This window comes from Pagrus major, chromosome 20, assembly GCF_040436345.1.
Source record: "Pagrus major chromosome 20, Pma_NU_1.0".
Taxonomy (NCBI): domain Eukaryota; kingdom Metazoa; phylum Chordata; class Actinopteri; order Spariformes; family Sparidae; genus Pagrus; species Pagrus major.
The window spans coordinates 6,062,946-6,081,657 of NC_133234.1; the positions used below are offsets into that span (position 1 = coordinate 6,062,946).

The following is an 18,712-nucleotide window of genomic DNA, read 5'->3' on the forward strand; positions in this document are numbered from 1 at the left end:
GTCCAAAAGCATTTGGAAAGTCTAGAAGAGCAGCACGATTAAATTATCTTATCCCCATTTAAGTTAGCCGGGTGCTAAACAGGAAGTTAGCCGGCTCGGTCGATGATCCAGGTGTTTTCACGGCCGGAAGTTCGTCCTTTTTTTGCTTCAAAACTCCACTGAGCAGCTTTCATAGGAATGAACGGGGCTCCACGAGTCCAGTAATAAAACGTCCTTAACAGACCGCATCCCAAATTCCTTGTTTATTTACGCGCCACCTTCGGATGTTGATAATGCATCACTTTGCGTTCACACGGGTCTTACATTAAGGTCAAAGCCGAGCCGAGGTGATAAAAAACAGGGTCTATGCAGAGTCAGTTAACCCAGGTGAAAATGCAGATTTTACACGTTCCCATTGCATACGAAAGCTCGATCTTAGCAGGTTTAAGTGTGATTTTTGACCAGTGGAAAAGGGGTATTAGTGCTACTAAAGGTTGTATTAGTGGTGGTTATGTTCCGACATCATTAGTCAATTTAGCTAGCTAGAATGACAGGATGTGCCAGAAGTTGTTCCAATTTTACAGTGAAGGTTAGGAATAAGGTGGATAAGCTGCCCTAAAAAAGTAATGCATATTGAATATATGCAAAACTTAAAGTTCTGCCACACCACACCAGTCAGTGATGATGCAAAAAGTGATGATACTCATTATTGAATAAACTCTTGGGTATCTATTATATAGGAAGTAGTGAATGAGTGAAGGAGGGAGCGGAGGTTGCATTAGACGTTGTCCCTCATTTTGACAGACAGGGTATACATCTTCTGTCAAAATCAATTATTACCTGGCAAGTTAATTACATTTTTGAGACATAGTGTATTTAATAGTGTAGTTAATAGATGATTCTCCCACCATCATGAGACGGATGAACCCACCCAAATTTTCCTGCCAACAAACCAACCTGCCTGTAGACTAGATCAGACTGACTAGACTCACTACATTCAAAGCAAATTAGGAGCAACTGAGACACAAATACCTACTATTATCACAGTATCAGCAGTCGCCCTTCATTAGCATGTTTAAGATCTGCTAGCCAAACTCCAGGCCTTCAAATTATAGTGTTGGAGAGGAAAGATTTGTGTGTAGTTGTTTGACACCGCTGCACAACTACACAACCAAAATACTGTCCAATATGGACATTAATAGAGACTATCCTGAAACTTCCATTTCTATGTGAACACACCAGCACCCCCCACCAGGCTTCTGTTCTTGTGTGCTTGGACAGTAGAGGGTCTGGGTTGTTGTGCAACCAGTTTCTCCACTCTAAACATGCATACACACACACACACACACACACACACACACACACACACATACCAGTGTAAGAGAGCAAAGGACTTACCCTCATTTACAAACTTTCATTTTTTTGGGGACGGATGGATGGATGGACGGTTTCAGCAGTATTGTTGTCCACCCTTATGCAAATAAAGCACAGTGGGTTGAAATTACAGAGTGTGACAAAGATATGAAGACGTGAAGAGAGAGGAGAGTATGGAAGCTTTGGCAGCCTGGCTGTTTCTATGGCAACAGCAGGAAAATAAACTGCTGTGGTTGTTGGCAGCTCGCCTGCTGCTGAGGAGACCAGTGTGTCTGTACAGAAGACTATATACAGTGTGTCTGTGTGGGTATGTAGGTTGCTGTTATTGTGAAATCCTCCACATTTCCATCCTTTACCTTCAGCAGCAGTAGTCCATGCTCCTACCTCAGTTTTATTTACAAACTCTTTCATTCATTCCAGCCGTCGTGGCACAAAGGGCAAGTAAATGAGTCAAGATCAGGGTGTCAATGCATCTTTTACAGATACTTGGTATCCCTTCAGATTTCTAAAACCTTTGGCAGATGAAATCCCAACCATATGGTGGTCGGACTCAAACAGAACTCTATGATGACTTCCACGCTCTACAATCATCAAAAGACACACGTATTACGGTGGCATGTGCTTTTTTTTCAGCAGTATGTATACAGTATATATATTGCGATATGAAATACATTTTCACTAGATGACTTGAATAGCTCTTGAGTGGGTGTATTCCATTAATCAGCAGCTCCTCATTCCGGTAATGGAAAAAAAAAAGTTGTGTCTAACCTTTTTTGGGTCATAACACATCAGGTATGGATTTAATCTGAAAACTCCACTTCAAGATGAGACCTTTCTCAGACTGTTAGTTTTGGAGCCATGCCAACGCCCAAAATGTGGCCTGCACCAGACTAGGTGAGCCTTGTTTCTAGCCTAGCAGCTTGCCATAACTGCCTTGACAATGTCGTATTGCATGCAACAAACTGGTCAAGACTGCCCTATGCTTTGTCCACACTGCCTGCTTGTGTAGTGCGTGGCTGCTGAGCTGCTGCTGCTCACTTGTGTGTCTGTGACATCTTCTACAGATACAGACTGTAGTGAAACGCAGGTGTGTTGTCAGTGTGACTATCTACAGGTCATTTTCAGGTCTATTTTTGCTGAGAATTAGATGACTGTCTTGCAAGGTATTCATATTGCAGAATCACAGTTTCATGATCTCTTCATTGTGGGCAACATATCGTGAACGTATCAATGTATCATATCGTGACTTACTGTCTGATTCCCACCTCTTAAATAAACATGACGCAGCTTAAAGATCACTCTGAAGCCTTCTAAAAAGTAGAGCATTGAAGCATAGATGTATAATTGACCTGGAATAAGAATTCCTGTTATCAGCATGTAAAGTGCAACAATGTCCTGATGGCAGCAGTGGATTTTACCCACTTACCCCGAATTTTGTACGCTCATACAGTTCCTTCTGATTTGTTGGTCACATATCAGGCTAAAATCTTGGTGTCATCTTTTGATAGGAGCTTAACATTATTGTTCAAGCTGTTTCTTTCTTTCAGTGACAAGCCATTAAACCAGCAGATAGAAGAAAAGATCAGAAGTTCCAAAAAAAACCCCATACAAATGACTTAGAATAACTTTGCCGACTGAAAGGAATTTAGTTCATGCATAAAGTGCGCCCAAGTCTAACATTCTTGGTTACAAGTCTACATTTTTCTTATGGGTGTTTGGCCCTTCTTATTCACATCTGTGGCCATAAATCACCATTAGTTTTTTGCAGTATCTATTACCCATTTTCCACGGGTCAAATCACTTAAACATGCTTTTTTAATCCACCGTTTTACAGATGCTTCTTTCACAATGGGTCTGTTGTTGTTTTCTCTTCTGTTACAACTAATTCCGGTGCATTCGTGACGTGAAACGTGATGTCAGTGACATACACCGTAACGCTTCAGATAAAAATCACAGACGGGCTGCCTTGCCTGCAGGAAGTGGGAATGGGGTCAATAGGCGATTTCAAGTGGGTTGACCTGCATTTAAAAAAACTGTAGACTCGCTAAAGTTAGTGGAAAAGTGGTATATCATTGTTGGCACTAGTTGGTGGCCATTTGACTATTTGATCATGTTGAATACAGAATGCTGTCTAGTGCCATCAGACAAATATAGTGGAGTGAAAAGTACAATATTTGTCTCAGTTGTGTAGTGAAGTAGAAGTATAACATATAGCATAAAATGTAAATACTTCAGCAAAGTACAAGTGTCTCAAAAAATGTCTTGATCACAGCACTTTAATTTGACCTACTGTGGCTGCACCACTGCAGTCTTGTCCAGTCATTAAGTCCCACTGCTTTGACATTGTGTTATTGTTGATGGTTATGCATTGTTGCGACTCTTCTTTTAACCCCCATGCACTTCCTTCAAGCTTTGGGCTATCAACTCATCAGTGTGGTCATGAGGGAAATTTGAAGTCTGTAAAACATTTGCTGCACAACTCCCACTCGTTGCTGATGAAGTGGATGGTCAGACTAATAATGTCAGGCTCCGTGATGTGACTTGACCAGAAGTTGTTGGTAGTTGCATAATGTTCCATTTGACTGAGTTCTTCCTCCACTTGCTCAGGGACTTTGCCGTATAGTTTTGGCATCTCAATTTGGCTAAAGTGCTTGCGGCCCGGTAGCACATAACTTGGATCCAGGTCTTTAAAGCCCTTTCTCTCAACTGTTTGAAAAGGAAACATGTCATTACACATTGTACAAGTACACATTGATGACATTTGCTATGTTGCCCCACTGCTGACTTTTTTAAGGACAGCCTTTGGAAAATGCCTCAGAAAGTGATATATCACCTGCACAGACAGCTTAATTCTTCCCACTGCAGTTCGACAATTCACTTGGCAGTTGCAGAGGCCTCATTCTTTTGCTTTCTTCAGAACGTGTTTTGCTTTGACGTGGTGGAAAAGATTGCTAGCAATGGAAGTTGCACTGGTCTTTTTTACCATCTCCTCCTGCTCCTCCTCTTCACTATGTCCAGCGCTTTCAGCCATTGCGTTGTCACAAAACAAAACTGCATGGGCTCTCACATTTTCCAGACTATTTGCTGATGCAGGCAAATGACGCTGATCCTGCGTCGACCAACCTTTTTTTTGTTTTTGTCAAGCAAAAAACAACTCACACTGGTGAGCAGCGTATAGTCAAATTCATACCCTAGAGCAAATTTATACCTGTGTAATTTTTATACCATTTATACTGCCCACCCTAACATGATGTTGTCATCAGTGTTAACTCAGCTTGGGTGAGGAAAATACATCCCAATTCCTTCATTTTGATATTTCCTTACTCTTTAGTTTGGTTTCCAAACCACCTGATCGTGATGCTGTTTTGTATCTTTGGCATTTCTGTACTGACACCCTATGTTACTTTTTGGCCTACATTTACATAGATATTGGCCACGGCAAAATATTGGTTGGACTAATATAAACATGTATCAAGTTCAGTGACTGGAATTAGCTGAGGTGTTTAGCTGAGCAGACAGCTTGTGGGTACCTTAAAGCAGCCACGCACCCTAATTATGCCTAAATTTAAGCCTGAATATAATTTAAACGTCATATAAAAATTCAACCCCCATACATTTGTCATAAAGGCATTACTTGGGTATAGAGGCCACAGACGTTTTTTGTACCAGACTGTAAACTTGTTTTTTTTCTGCTGTAAAGTTGGGCCTTTTAACATGGGCTCTTACGGAGATTGGCCATTTGAGGAAATGCAGATTTTGGTACTTCCGTAGTGGCTTCAGTTCTCAGAACGGGAGTTTGGCACTTGGTAGTGTTACATAATAAATTTTGGTGGAAAATCAATATAGACATTATTAATGGGTAAAATAGACAGAAATGTCAGTGTTGGGCCAGTGGATACGTGAAAAAGTTACTAAAAAAAATCTGTTATGACCACACAATAGCTATCACAGTCGTATTTCGTCGGATCGCCCATCTCTAGACTCTGCTGCATTTATTTTGACCATTTTTAAAAAGATTATTTCTCTCCTGAGTATTCCTGGTTACATGATCGGTCTTGAAAATTGGGAAAAGCTCTTGAAATGCACCAATTAGTATCAGCGGTGATGGCTGAGTATGCACACATTTGGCTTTCCAGCTGAACAGATCCAGATCCAGATCCAGCATGCATACTCCGCAGATCTGCAGAGAACACACTGTGCTTTAGTCATAGCAAGCTCAGTGAGCCGGGCGGGGGGAGGAGGAAGAAGGAGCAGAAGAATGTTAGAGAGAGGGATTGGAGGGAAGGAGTGTCGGGCTATAAATTGATCTAGTTGTTTTTCTTGCTCACACACACACAGACAGACTCACACACACACACACACACACACACTGTTCTGTCGGAAGAATATAGTGTGCAGCTCAGAGCCGAGAGGTTGGACAAACTGCCCTTGTTACTGTGTTCGTCTGTGAGTGAGGGTGTGGATATTCATTCTTTTGTTAGTGCTTTAACTGTGTGTGTGTGTGTGTGTGTGTGTGTGTGTGTGTGTGTGTGTGTGTGTGTGTGTGTGTGTGTGTGTGTGTGTGTGTGTGTGTGTGAGAGAGAGAGAGAGAGAGTCAGGATAGAGACATAGCTCTGTTGATTTCAGTAGATGGTGTACAACAGCCACATAGACCTATAGTCTTACTCAGTCATTTATTCAGAATTGTAATGCTTCTCACCGTTGCGGCGAAGACGACAATAATATCTGTAATATCTCTGCATATGGAAGTCTGTTTCTTGTGGCGCTGCTGGAAGCAAAGTAGGAGAAGCTTTCCACAAGTTTCCCCACATTTTTTTGGTTTTCAAGCCCATGGATTTACTGTTTTTGTTCAGATTCACAGCTAAGACTGAATATTTCAGCAGCTGTTTAATATGGAGTATTAAGAGTCCCATATTTTTCTCAGGAGTTGGTCGAGACTATACAATAGCTAAAAGACAGTGAACATGGTTGTACATTCATCAGGTGGACACAAAGACTAAACTCATGCTAATTTCTCAGCAACTGCTGGATGTGTAAATAGGAAACAGTTTGCTTACATGTTTGCCATAACAAGTGCATACGGAAATAATATCCTAGTGTTGTGATTATAGTTTTTTCTGCTGTGCCCAGTTGGCAAAGAAAACAATCAATTAAAAGAGCTTTAGAGAGATTTTAGAGATGCAACCAGCTGATGTGCCATAGGCCAATCCAGTGTTTATGAACTTGCTGGGAAGCACAAACTGGAGGAGACCCACGCTGAGCGTGACTCCTACTTCACGTTAGCCATTTTCACCTGACGCTAACGTCTGCAGCCATAAATAATAACTGTTACAGCAGCCCAGCTAATCAGCCAAGATCTGAGGAGGCACTGTCAACTGCTGTCCAACTCTGAGAGAGGTGTGTGCAGCAGAGTCAATAAATGCCTTATCTTAAAGCTGCTATGTGAAAACAATATTATCGTTGATTACAACAAACGTGTAAGGCACTGCAGATGGATTAATGTTTTGTTTCTGTAATATTCATGTATTGAGAAGGTGCTGCTTTTATTTTGTAGACAGCTGTAGTCTGATTATTGAACTTAATGAATAAACGAGGAATTTAAATGATGAAAAGTAGCATGTTCAGTAATATAGATCATTTAGGATGCCATACACTGAGATGCATCGAGAATCGTTTTGCATTCGAATCGTTGACAGCTGAATCGTAATCGTAATCGAATCATGAGGCCAGTGAAGATGTTACAACATCATGATTTTGTTTTTTACAGTTAAAATTACTAACTGATGCAAAAATGATCATTCCCTCTAATCATGAATCCTATCACAGTATATCTGAAAATAATTTCCATGGTTGGTTTAACATATGCTGTTTGTGTTTTACTCGGCTTAGCTTTCAGTGGCTCTTTGCTCTTTTGTACAATATAGTTACTCCCAAATAGTCATGGATGATGACTTCCATTCTGTTGACACTAACATTCAAATGATGAATATGTTATTTCTATAGCAAATACTGTGTGTATCTAAGTACAAAAGAAGAGTTCAGTATATGGAGGTAGTGCTGAAACATGCAGTAGACCAGACATGGAACCAAACCCTGCATTACCACTAACCACTGCTGCTACAGAAGATTACAGAGGAAACATTGAGTCATTGTCTTGTGTTCCAGTGGTTTTCAGACTGTGGGTCAGGACCCAACACCCGATCATAGCGGGATATAAATAAGTCCCCAGATTGTTCTGCACGAACAGATGATGGCTTTTAGCTGGAAAATTATAATTTTGTATGTAAGCCTCAGTTTGCATTTAGGATTATACTGTATTGCCATTTTGGTTTGAGTGTAACATCCCCTTCATAAGTGAATGGAAAAACTGCTGTAGAAAAAAGACAGTGAACATGGAGATTGATGCTTTACTGCACTTTAATGTAAACAAAGTGATTATATCTATCAGTGTTTCTCCCAAAATGTGAAAACCAGCCAACAAAATCTTGATTTTTGATGCAAACAGACCTGATATATTTTGCTCTAAACTTAAAAATATGCCGGCAGTGTGAACTTTTAAGAATGGGCTATCACATATAGCCCTGTAAGCAAATGTCCTGTGTATAGCTATTTACAGTTGTATCTCCAAATCATGCTTCAATGTGAGTAGCTAAACAATGAGACATCAAAATGAGAGCACTGTACTAGAGCCTGATCGGTACTTGATGCTGATACCGCTGTTGGGGAGTAACCTATTCAGATATCAATATGTCGGCTGACATACACATATTTTTTGCAGTGATCCCTCAAATGTGGTTATCAAACACTTGTGACAGCGATATGTTACAAAGACATGATATTTTATAGTTTAACAAAAAACAAAAATGGCATCAGTGCACTGAAACAGTAAACTTGCCAAGCATCTTTTATTGCATTATAGTGTAAAAAAGGTATTCTTATTGGTGCATATTTGACAACATATAAATCAATACAGATATATCTGTGATAGGCTGATATTGGTATATACACTAACCTGTTATTTTCAGATTAACAGTCCCTTTCTCTTGCTGGTCTTCAACACTTAAAACACGTCCATAGCTCTCAGTAGTTCCTCATAGGATGTCGATTGTATCAACCACTTTGTGTTCAGATACAAATACATAGCTTGAAGCCTGGCAAGATGGATCCATCTGCCTCACAAGGCAACACATTGGTCCAGAAATATCACTGTTGTCAGGATGTTGAACATTTCAGCAGTATGTGTTTCCAGGTTTGCAAATCTGTAAGAAATAGTAGTAAATTACTAATTGTGGTTATTTAACATGTGATTGTGATAGAAATGATAAGCTTCATGTTGTGTGTTCTCTCTCCCTGCAGGCTGGTGTTTGGGACTCTGTATCCTGCGTACTACTCATATAAAGCTGTCAAGACCAAAAATGTCAAGGAATATGTAAGTTCATGAGCATTACTCAGCATGACGGCATTACGGCACACACATGGAAACTAACCCCAATCTACACTTAAAGGTACATGTGTATGTAAAGGGTTTGAGAGTTTGAGGCAACTATCCAAAGTTACCAGCACTCTGAATGTTCGTTAACCTGCTACATTTAAGTTTAGGGATGCACAGATTAGTGACTGAACATCAGTATCGACCAATATTCGCCTTCTTGACTGCTATTGGCCTTTTGGCAAATAAGATGACATTCACTAATGTCAGTTGCAGATTGCAGATTTTTCATCTCATCAATTTTGTGCTGGCACATTCATGAGCTGCTGAGTTGTGACATCCCTGCTATTAGTTTGCAAGGCTATGTTAGTACTGAAAATGTTTAATCAGTGGGTAGGTAGTTGTATAGCAGACTAAAAAGGCTCTTGAAGCAGTTACTTAAAACTCAACAATCTTTTACATGTGAAAGAAGCTAAGATTAAAGGTTGTTTCATAAATTAGTATGATTGAATTTGTGCTCTTTCAAAGATAGTGTAATCAAGGGCTGAATTACTTCAAAACAGTTCAGTTATTTTTTATAATGAAGATTAATTTGTTTGCTTGGCACTAAAGGGGGAAAAATTAACAACAAAAAGATTAAATAAAACAACACAAAAACATCAGTATCTGCTATTGGCTGAAATAGTTATTTTAATCATCAGTATTGGTATCAGCCCAGAATTTCACAATCGGTGCGTCCTTATTTAATTTCTGTCTGCGTCTGGTTGTGTTTGCAAGTCAAGTGTGCGTGTGTGTGTGTACGTGCATGCGTGTGAACCATGTCTGGACAGATACGTGTTATGTTTCCATGCAGTTGTTCTTGTTGAAGCAAACAGGTTAGATAGGCTCCTTCTCCTGTAATAGACCTCTTTCAACTAACAAGATTTATTTGTTTATGATCTGTGGTTTCATGTGCAGCAGTTTGCTCAAACTATGTACAAATTAAACCTATTCAAATGACTGGCCTCAAGTCACACATTTCCACCTGCTTCCATTTCTGATATATACATAACTCCTGGCTAAAGACACAGCTGTGAATCTTCTGTCTGATGTACTTCCAAGAGGCATTTGCTCATACTGTCTCTTCTGTCTTCTTCTTTCATTTTACCTGTTTACCTCAGGTAGATATGGTAGTCATGTTCTACGTGACCCAATATGTTTCTAAACAGAATCAGAATCAGAATCAGAATTCCTTTATTTGTCCCGCAAAGGGGGAAATTCCTTAGTCACAGCAGCCAAAGGACAGTATCACACTTAAACAATAATAAAAAGTAAAAAATAAACAATATAATAAGAGACAAGAAATAGAATTAACTCGTATATACATAGTATTTACAATATGAACTTGGTCAACTTGGTCAACAATCCAGGGGCATATAGATTCAGCATTTAATCATATGTCTACCTGTGGACAGTTAATGAACATTGTCAACTAGTTAGTTTGCTTATCAAAAAACAAGGTTTTCCTTTCTCTAGACTCCTACCTGAAGTAAAGGAAGTATTCAGATTTTCAGCAGTTTGTAATACTGAAGAGACAAATATGTGAACTACCTGCTTATGAGGGGGGAGATGTTTAGGTTCACATTAGGGCTGCCAGTTAAGTTTAGACACAAGTGCAAATAAATTAAAGAGTGACAGGAAACTGACAGCTGCACATCTTTTCCCTAGGCTATTAAGAAATCTCTTTGGAGGAGTTCACATAAGAATGCTACATATATGTATATCTTGAAGGGGAAATATTACCTGAGCTTTCCTGCTGATAGTTCTCCAAGTGATATCTGTGAACAATATTTTAAAAGGAAGAGATTTAACATGGTGCCCTTGCCTAATATTTGATACAAAGTTTTATGTAGATGACAATCACTTTGTCAAAGAACGTGTTTTCTAAAGATAAATATGTCTGAATGCATGTCAGATGAGGATAGGGATTTGAATATTCAGCTCAGTTTTTAGTGTATTTAAACTAAGTGTTAACTTACCGTGACGTCACCCATTGGTTTGTCGACTAACGCTTTGAAGCCTCATATTGGCATTACTGCCGACTTGTTTTCTTGGAGTCAAAAATGACCATGTCTAGAAAGAGGGCACAACTGGGGAGGATATCTTGATTGGATCTGACTGAGAACCCGAGGACACACTATGGTCAATAACAAGTTAGCCGTGCCCTGAGGCACACCCTGATTTGTTGTGTATTTAACTCCAAATGAGACCATAATTGACAAAATGAACATCATGCTGTATTGATGACGACTTGAAATTGATTGAGACCATAAATTCATGAGGAAACTGTTTACTGAGGTAATTAATCGAGTTAGAATTAGGGTCATTTTCTCACAAGCTTACATACAGTTGGATTTCTTTCCAAAACCATTGGAGTCATCCCCTGCTGGCCAACAGTTGGAACACATGCTTAAGCACATTGGCTTTCCTTTTCAGACTTCAATCAGGTATTTTCTCCATACATGTAATGATTTAATCAATTATATACTGCAAAATCTGAAACCCCTCTATTTGATTGACGACCATTTTGATGGAATTCATCAGAGATTCTACTCTGTTAAAAATGTCACATATTAACAGTATCTGTTTGTAGATGCTGGCTGCTCTTTCCTCATTGTAGAAGAACTAGAGTTGCGTCTCAGCACTGATTTCCATTTAACCCAGGGTTTGATGGGAAGCTATACATGCATATAGCTTTAAGGGCTTGGATGTGTTTTCTTGGCAGAGTGGGTGATGTAACTAATGTCAGCGAGAGTGAAATCCCAGTCCGCTGAGTTAGTAACACATTCACACACAGCTTTAACACACCAGCTCACAGGTTCAGACGCAGTAAGCTGCGACTCTGCTTTGAGCTTCCCGTCACTTTGTTTCTCCTTCTCTTTGTCTTCCTTACTGCCTGCTTCTGGTTCTGATTCTTAGATCCACTTCTTTGTTGCAAAGCAGTTGGGTTGGTAGAGGTAAATTACCTTTTAATTTTTCTTAACAACTCTGAAAGCAAGGAAGGAGTGGATGGAATAATCAGAAATATAACCAGGTTGTCCAGCTTTAAAGCTTAGTTAATGTTAACACCACTTGGCCCTTTATACTCTATTTGGTGTGCAACAGTGGAATGTTCTCACTGTAGCAATAGTTTCTCTTCTGCCCCAATCATGGAAGGAAATCAACTTTTTTGTCCACCTGCCACTGTGCTTAGCTCAGCTAAGAAAAGCTAGCTTGGTATTCTTAGTAGACGTAGTACGTGTCTGTGATTTTTCCACCCAATTCCATAATCACACAGGTCCCAGAAAATATAACGGCATCAGTAGCTTAGATAATAGTGATTATGCGGCACTGAATTTGATTAATTTTCTGTTTATCTGACCATAAACAAAGAGTTAGGTTGGGGAAAGAATGGGCCCCACCTGAGCAAAGTGTGTGAAGTAGCTGAGTCACCGTTACTGCTGTGGCACCTTCCTACAATATCTGCATGTTTGAATGCAACCTGGTCTAAGAAGTGAAAGATGTTCTACCTTTAACTTTACCATGTATGTACCATCACTTTTGATAGCGATATCTAGGAAATTGTGAAGAAACCAGCTGCTCCAATTTTGGGAAAAAATGTCATTTGAAATTATCAAACCTTCATGGACTCCCTCAGTGTGCAGATAAACAACCAACTTCAACCAAACATTTTTTCACTGGATGGGTGCAAGACCTCAGCTGCACATGTTGTACTTTGAGCACCCCTCAAATGTCAAGAGGAGTGCTGAATCAGTGAATGAAGACTGGATCTCACTAGAGGATGAGCTAGAAGCAGCATCCACTGCTGTTTGCAAATAAGCCTGCAGCCTTTCATGATAATCGAACCGACACAAATTCATAAAATTGAATGTATTTTTTCCTTAAGCCTACCCTGCGGTACATATGTGAAGGATTTCATGTATACGTCAGTGAACCAGAGTTCATTACCTGTTGATATTGTACAGCTGAAATGAGCCTGCAGCTGCTTTTATGGCACTTGAGCTGCAGCACACCCTTCCAGAGGTTACTCCAGTTCATGTCAAATTTGGCTCTTAGAATTAATTCCAGTGGCCCAGCCTTCTTTATATGTGTGTGCGTGTGCACATACAGTACATGTAGGAACATGCTGACTGACATGTCTCAGACAGTGTGCTGTTAAACAAGAAAAGTAAAATCAGTGACTGAAACAATGTCTTGTCTCTCCTTCCATAGACTAATGCCACCCTTCTCTCATTCCCCTTCATTAACAGTACTGGAGACTATCCTTCACTATATCTCTGCCATCTATCTACTGTTGACACACAATTGATAAAGTGTTGAATGAGGGCAGTTAAAGGTTTTGACCCCTAGGCTACATTGTTTGACTCTATTTCAGACAAATGGGCTTCAGTGCAGAGCTGTCTGGATCCCAGCCTGACTTGAGCAGACTTGTTTGATGGCCTGTGTTGTTTGTGACTGCTTGAACCACAGAGTGCAGCAGGAACTGAGTCTGCATGCTGTATTTAGTTAACCTGTCGATAACAAAACTGTTCTTATTAAAGTCACAACTGTTCAAGATGCTGTAATGAAAGTGAAGGACAAGCAACCTGTAAGATAGAGATAAGAACTGAATGCAGTGATTTGCAAATCCTTTGGCCTATATGCACTTGAAAACAGTACAAAGACGAGATATTTAGTGTTCAATCTGATAGACTTTATTGTTTTTAATAAACATACAATAAAGGTGAATTTGACACCTACATGTTCCCAAAAAGTTGTGACAGGAGCAACAAAAGACTGGGAAAGTTGTGGAAAGCTCCAAAAACACTGGTTTGGACCAGTCCACAGATAAAGAGGTGGTTCAGTGGTAACAGGTGATAGTATCACAATTGGGTACGACAGGGGAGTTCTTCAACGGCGTCGTTCACAAGCAAGGAGGGTGTGAGGTTAACCACTTCATCAAACACACGATTCACCACGACACATGAGGAGATTACTGAGTGTTGTTAAAAGAAAAGGTGCTGTAACACAGTAATAAACACAAACATGTTGCAGGCATCAAATTCAGAACGAGTGTATAATTACAGAAACACCACTGTGAGGCTTTTATTGAGGAACAGAGGAGCAGAGTGTTAAGTAGTGTTGAGCTTGTTCATGGAGGAAGTGTTGAGATTGTGTTAACTAAGGGCTAGTATGGTTTAATGACTGTAATGATGACACTGTCCACTTTCAGCTGTCTGCACAATGTAAATTCCAACATCTGCCCATGTCCAAGCCCACAAACATGTATGAACATGTGTGTATGCGGACACCCAAATATGGTATAAACAGAGCCTTACTTGTGTCCACTGTCTCCGTGTGTCCTGGAGAATATCCAGGCCTTACCTACTACATAGGTAGATGATTAGCAACAGCAGCACTTATTCCCAATTCTTGAAAACGTTTTTTCAGAATGTTTTATTAAACAAATTAACAACAATTAATCATGTTTTACCCAGATTTTTTTCATTTCCAAAATTCTTATCTCCACTCCGCAACTAAATTTAGATTCTCTGTAGTAATGATATAGTTCTGTCACATCTAGAAGTTATCTGGCCTTGTATAACAAAACTAAGTGCCACAGATTTTGCTAAATGTAGCTTCAGAGCTGAAAAATACACCCTTAAACATATTTTCCCAAGGTGGATTATCTTAATTTCCTTAAAACGTTTTTATGTCAAAGTGTTAATATTCATTGCAGACATATAAAACATGACTGGCTGTAATCTTAAATTCAGTGGTTTTATTTGTGCTATGTTGGTTAGTTTCATACTAGATAATGCCATATTTAAGTTATTAAGCTGAATGAAACTTGTTGGCTGGTGGGGTGTAGGTGTACTATTGGTCAGTCTCCACTGCTGCCCAGCTCTGTCTTCATGCTCTGTCTGCTAAGCTTAACATTACCAGTTGGCCCAGTGGCTGTAAAGAGCTGATGTCAGGTGTTTTTTTCCCCTTCTCTTTTAATGGAAGGCAGTTATTCATAGACGGGGCCAGTAAATGTCTGCTATTGCCTCAGGAAGGCAAAATGGCTGCTGTATATTTCACTGAGGTCACATCTTAATGTCCTCCCTACTGATGAGATGAAGGAGGGGGGGAGAGAAAGAGGAAAGAGAGGAGAGATGCCGTTAGAGACAGAGAGAAAGAAGGGAGTGAAGTGGAAGATGAAATCAGGAGGTGCAGTAGTGGAGAGACAGAGGCAGTGGAGAGACAGAGGCAGTGCAGAGACAGAGGCAGTGGAGAGACAGAGGCAGTGGAGAGACAGAGGCAGTGGAGAGACAGAAGCAGTGCAGAGACAGAAGCAATGCAGAGACAGAAGCAGTGGAGAGACAGAAGCAGTGGAGAGACAGAAGCAGTGGAGAGACAGAAGCAGTGGAGAGACAGAGGCAGTGGAGAGACAGAAGCAGTGCAGAGACAGAAGCAGTGGAGAGACAGAGGCAGTGGAGAGACAGAAGCAGTGGAGAGACAGAAGCAGTGGAGAGACAGAGACAGAGACAGAGGCAGTGGAGAGACAGAGACAGAGACAGAGGCAGTGGAGAGACAGAGGCAGTGGAGAGACAGAGGCAGTGCAGAGACAGAGACAGTGGAGAGACAGAGACAGAGGCAGAGGCAGTGGAGAGACAGAGGCAGTGCAGAGACAGAGACAGAGGCAGTGGAGAGACAGAGGCAGTGGAGAGACAGAGGCAGTGCAGAGACAGATACAGAGGCAGTGCAGAGACAGATACAGAGGCAGTGGAGAGACAGAGACAGAGGCAGTGGAGAGACAGAGACAGAGGCAGTGGAGAGACAGAGACAGAGGCAGTGGAGAGACAGAGACAGAGGCAGTGGAGGCAGAAGTAAATTGAAACATATAAATTAGATGTCCTCTCCACCTCACTGGCTCTGTGTTTCACTCTCTCTCTCCTTTACATTTATCATTCCCTACAGCCCCTGAGTGAGTGTGTGTGTGTGTGTATGTATGAGAGTGTGTGTGCGTGTATGAGAGTGTGTGTGTGTGTGTGTGTGTGTGTGTGTGTGTGTGTGTGTGTGTGTGTGTGTGTGTGTGTGTGTGTGTGTGAGAGAGAGAGTGTAGAGGGAGTTCACTATGAGGTCACCAATTAACCAGTCCACAGCAATAATGGTGCAGGCAGCAGAAAGACAGTGCTGTGTGTGTGTGTGTGTGTGTGTGTGTGTGTGTGTGTGTGTGCGTGCGATTCAGAGTTTGTGCTTGTGAGAAAGGTGTTTGTGTGTCCTGCCCCTCTCTTGTTCTCCCGGTTTCAAACACAGACTTTACTCTTATTCCTGCACACACACACACACACACACACACACACACACTGACATTTCATTAGCTAGTGTCAGTGTGTGTTCAGTCATGCGGCAGCGGCCGTGTCTGGCTAATACCTCAGCCTGCCATGTGACTGTCTGCCCGCCTGCCACCGTCTACCGCTGGCTTTGATATGGAAATGCAGTGAGAAGAGCCTGGAAAGCCCTTAAAGAGGGATGGAGGGAGCGAGATAGCAGAGAGGACAGCAGAGAGAATAAAAGCAAAGAGGGAAAAAATCCTAAACCTCTGTTTGCCCTTCACTACTACTGGTCTGAGAGGGAAAGAGATATAGAAAAAAGGAGAGAGAATAGAGAATATCAAGTAAGCCCCAAATTCTCTAACTCTGTTGCCTTAACAAGTATTAAAGGGGCTTAAATCCAGTTATTAAAGTTATCAAGTACTGCCTATAATGATCATGTTCAACCGTTAGATCAATTCAGTAGAAGGCACTGAATCAGCTCCAGTAATCATACAGAGACTTCATTACATACAGAGACTGTTCATTTTCTTTTCTTTATTTTCTCAGCTTTTTCTCTATCAACACAAAATTGACACAAAAGACTGCTGGGTAGAATTAGATATCCATAAATCTGATAATGATATATTGGTAAATTTTTTGAAATGTAAAAACAGAAATCAAACAATCTTGATACAGATGCCTTAGATTTATTGGTTTAACGGGTTCTGACAAAGATGCATGCTGAGTGGAGCATGTTACAGTGTAAACATTAACCTGTCAGTGCTCTCTGGTGGACAGATTATAGAACGGTGACACTGTATCTAAATGACTTCAAATGTTGTTTGGTATCAGCCACTATATATAGTCTGCTACTACCGGTGTATGTGCAGTAAGCTAATATCAGTCAGTATATGGCCCTGATAGGCTCTATTGTTCAGTGTTCTTTCTGTCTGTGTGTCTGTGTAGGTCCGATGGATGATGTACTGGATTGTCTTTGCCCTCTACACAGTGGTGGAGACCATCACCGACCTAACACTAGCATGGTGAGTTACACACAAATACATGAGCAGAATTGTACAGAGGAATGACTTTCTCCTGCTCAACATGTACAATTTTACTACAAACTTGAAGCAACCTTTTTTCCAGGATAGACGCAAGACCTCAACTGCAAACTGTGAACTAACATTATCAACAGTGTGACGAAACAACAGTGTCCACTTCATGTCAAACACGTCTGTGTGCTATGTTGCAGAGATATTTACTGAAGTTAGCATGCTAACCAGCTAGCCGCGGCCTCTTCTCTTCTGTAATCCCACTTTGTACCACAAGAGGTGGTAGTCAGATAATATATTAGCCCCCTGTAGTTTCAGTTTAGGGAAATATGCGAGCAGTGAATTTGCTACGTTTTACACTGTCTTAGCTTTTTCATTTAATAAGTAGACAAATTATACTCACATAATATCAAGAAAGGAAATATTCTTTTTATTTTTCTTATTATTCTTATTCTTATTATTTTTTCCTTAAACAGAAAAGTTTGTCTCTTTCACAGAATTAAGATCAGCTCAATTGCGTTGTCAACTCATCATTAATCACACTTCATTCAAACTCGACATAAACTAAATTAAACTCACTAAAATAGTCTTGGTTTGTCTTTCAACTGTTCCAACAACCTTCTCTGGTTTGGTCAAAATAAATCCTCACTTCACCGATTTGTGAAAATATTATGGCTGCTTTTCCACACTGGTGATGGCCAATCTTCTTTTCGCACCTCTGTAGTAACAAATTAGCGGGGACTCTGGTTATATGCTGCCCCCTATTTGTTAGGACTGACCTTCGACAGGTGGCCATATCTTACATGATGCACCTTAACCTCAACCACTCATCTGTGAGACACAATAACCATAGATTATTGCTCCATTCATACATTCAGAATCCAACACAAGCAATGACAGTAAAAAAGACGTTAACCCCAGCAGCACCAAATCGGTGCTGTGAGAAACATTATTTAAAGGAGAACAAATGAGTGACGTGTGTGTCTGTGTGTGTGTGTGTCTTTGTGTGTGTGTGTGTGTCTCCAGGTTTCCTCTGTACTATGAGCTGAAGATAGCTATTGTGATCTGGCTGCTGTCCCCCTACACTAGAGGAGCAAGTCTTATTTACAGGAAGTGTCTGCACCCTCTGCTGTCCTCCAGAGAGAAGGTAAGATCATACATCCATCCAGGTCTACCTGTGTATACTTTAAGATTTTATTGATACCCTTTTCCTTGTTGAAGATATTATAGTTAAGTTTTTTTTACGTGATTAAACATTCTGACTATGTGTTACTGATGTCTCCCTGTAGGAAATAGATGAGTATATCGTGCAGGCCAAAGAGAGGAGCTATGAGACCATGGTCAACTTTGGGAAACAAGGACTTAGCATCGCAGCCACCGCCGCTGTCTCTGCAGCTGTCAAGGCAAGTGTCTCTGGTTTATACAAAAAACAAATATTCAGTTCTGTATTCTACTTTTTATTACTTTCATCAGCTTTATTTCATATTTGTATTTATGTCCTGTTCCCTCTCCCTACATCTTTGGCTTTACTGAGGAGGTTAAACATTTTCAAAGGAACT

General features: G+C 40.5%; 1 protein-coding gene across 2 annotated transcripts in view; it reads left to right on the forward strand.

Moving 5' to 3' along the window:
- The window catches only part of reep3b (receptor accessory protein 3b), a 35,842-nt gene that overhangs the window by 6,298 nt on the left and 10,832 nt on the right, over positions 1 to 18,712 (forward strand). Inside the window, exons 2-5 of one of the 2 annotated variants that reach the window (XM_073489626.1) lie at positions 8,710 to 8,782; positions 17,068 to 17,144; positions 18,180 to 18,300; positions 18,443 to 18,556. In XM_073489626.1, the coding sequence (XP_073345727.1) occupies positions 8,710 to 8,782; positions 17,068 to 17,144; positions 18,180 to 18,300; positions 18,443 to 18,556 (385 nt within the window). Of the gene's footprint in view, positions 1 to 8,671; positions 8,783 to 17,067; positions 17,145 to 18,179; positions 18,301 to 18,442; positions 18,557 to 18,712 lie in introns of those variants that run through there. The other variant, XM_073489625.1, reaches the window with a different exon arrangement.